The sequence below is a fragment of the Tachysurus vachellii genome, chromosome 25 (assembly GCF_030014155.1).
Source record: "Tachysurus vachellii isolate PV-2020 chromosome 25, HZAU_Pvac_v1, whole genome shotgun sequence".
In the NCBI taxonomy this organism is placed as follows: Eukaryota; Metazoa; Chordata; class Actinopteri; order Siluriformes; family Bagridae; genus Tachysurus; species Tachysurus vachellii.
Genome location: NC_083484.1, coordinates 15,534,078 through 15,535,338, shown reverse-complemented (window position 1 = coordinate 15,535,338; position 1,261 = coordinate 15,534,078). Strand labels below are relative to the sequence as shown.

Sequence of the window (1,261 nt, the reverse complement as noted above, 5' to 3'; positions counted from 1 at the left end):
CTCTCTCTTTCGCTATCTCTCTCTCTCTCTCTCTCTCTCTCTCTCTCTTTCTCTCTCTCTCTCCTCTTTCTCTCTATTTCTCACACACACATGTGTGTGCACAAATCCTGTGTTCATGGTGAATGCACGTGTGGAGATTTTTCCTGTGAGTGTGTGTGTGTGTGATAGAGTGTGTGTGTGAGTGTGTATGTGTGTGTGTGTGTGTGTGTGTGTCAGTCTGTATCTGTGCCTGTGTGAAGAGGGCGAGAGATAAAGTTGGTGTGTGTGTTTCAGGATGTTCTCCGTCTGCGTCCTGATGTGGATCAGTATTCCTGCTATATACAGGGTGAGAATCTTCTATTTATTTTATTATCTTTGTTTGTTTGTTTGTTTGTTTGTTAAGATTTTCTTTTTTACCCTTTAATGTGTCAGATTCAGCTCTGCTTTAATCTCAGAAATGAAGATGCTTAGAGACAGAATTTATAGAAAGCTCTGTGTGACGTGTCCTTGTTAATTAAACAGGTATAAAGATTATGCAAATGAGTCGCTTCAGGATACAGATGAATTTTGGTAAAATAGATTTTTCAAATGTAATAAAATTAAGATCATTAAAAATAAAAGATTTATTTTTATTTTATTTCGAGAGAGAAGCTCAATGTGTAAATCATATTTTGTCATCTATCTCTAACTTCAAGCTTTAATCTTATTTAATCTAAAAAAAGGACAAATAATTAAAAACAAATTATTATACTCAGGGATGTGGATATTGATATATTTTTGTTTTAGAACCATTTTAGAATTGTGTTAAATCTTCAGTAGTTCAAGTGCAGTGTAGAAATTCTCAGCTTTTTGTCTCTTTAAATATAAACGTGAGTAATTTTAAACATCAGATATATCATAAGTGTATAACGTGATCCTGTACGGCTAGAGACGATAAGGAAATGAGGTACGTTATGCTTTTTCTGTCCTCTGTAGCTGTATAAGATCATTAGAAATTTAAAACTTTAATTTTTACAATTTGCATATTGTATAGAAATATTTGTTAGAAAATATTGTATTATTTATTTCTCAGATAAACTGTTTTAAATAAATAATTAAATTGAACATAATTCCTTTTGGGGCATGGTTCGATTCCCACCTCCGCCTTGTGTGTGTGGAGTTTGCATGTTCTCCCTGTGCCTCGGGGGTTTCCTCCGGGTACTCCGGTTTCCTCCCCCGGTCCAAAGACATGCATGGTAGGTTGATTGGCATCTCTGGAAAAATTGTCCGTAGTGTGTGAGTG

The 1,261-nt window shown here is 35.1% G+C and overlaps 1 protein-coding gene across 1 annotated transcript in view; it reads left to right on the top strand.

Annotated features, from left to right (window-relative positions):
• Positions 1-274: 274 nt before the first annotated feature.
• LOC132839939 (neurexophilin-1) overlaps positions 275-1,261 on the top strand; it is a 4,946-nt gene continuing 3,959 nt past the window's right edge. The window contains exon 1 of the mRNA XM_060861153.1: positions 275-325. Coding sequence (XP_060717136.1) covers positions 275-325 — 51 coding nt within the window. The remainder of the gene's footprint in view (positions 326-1,261) is intronic.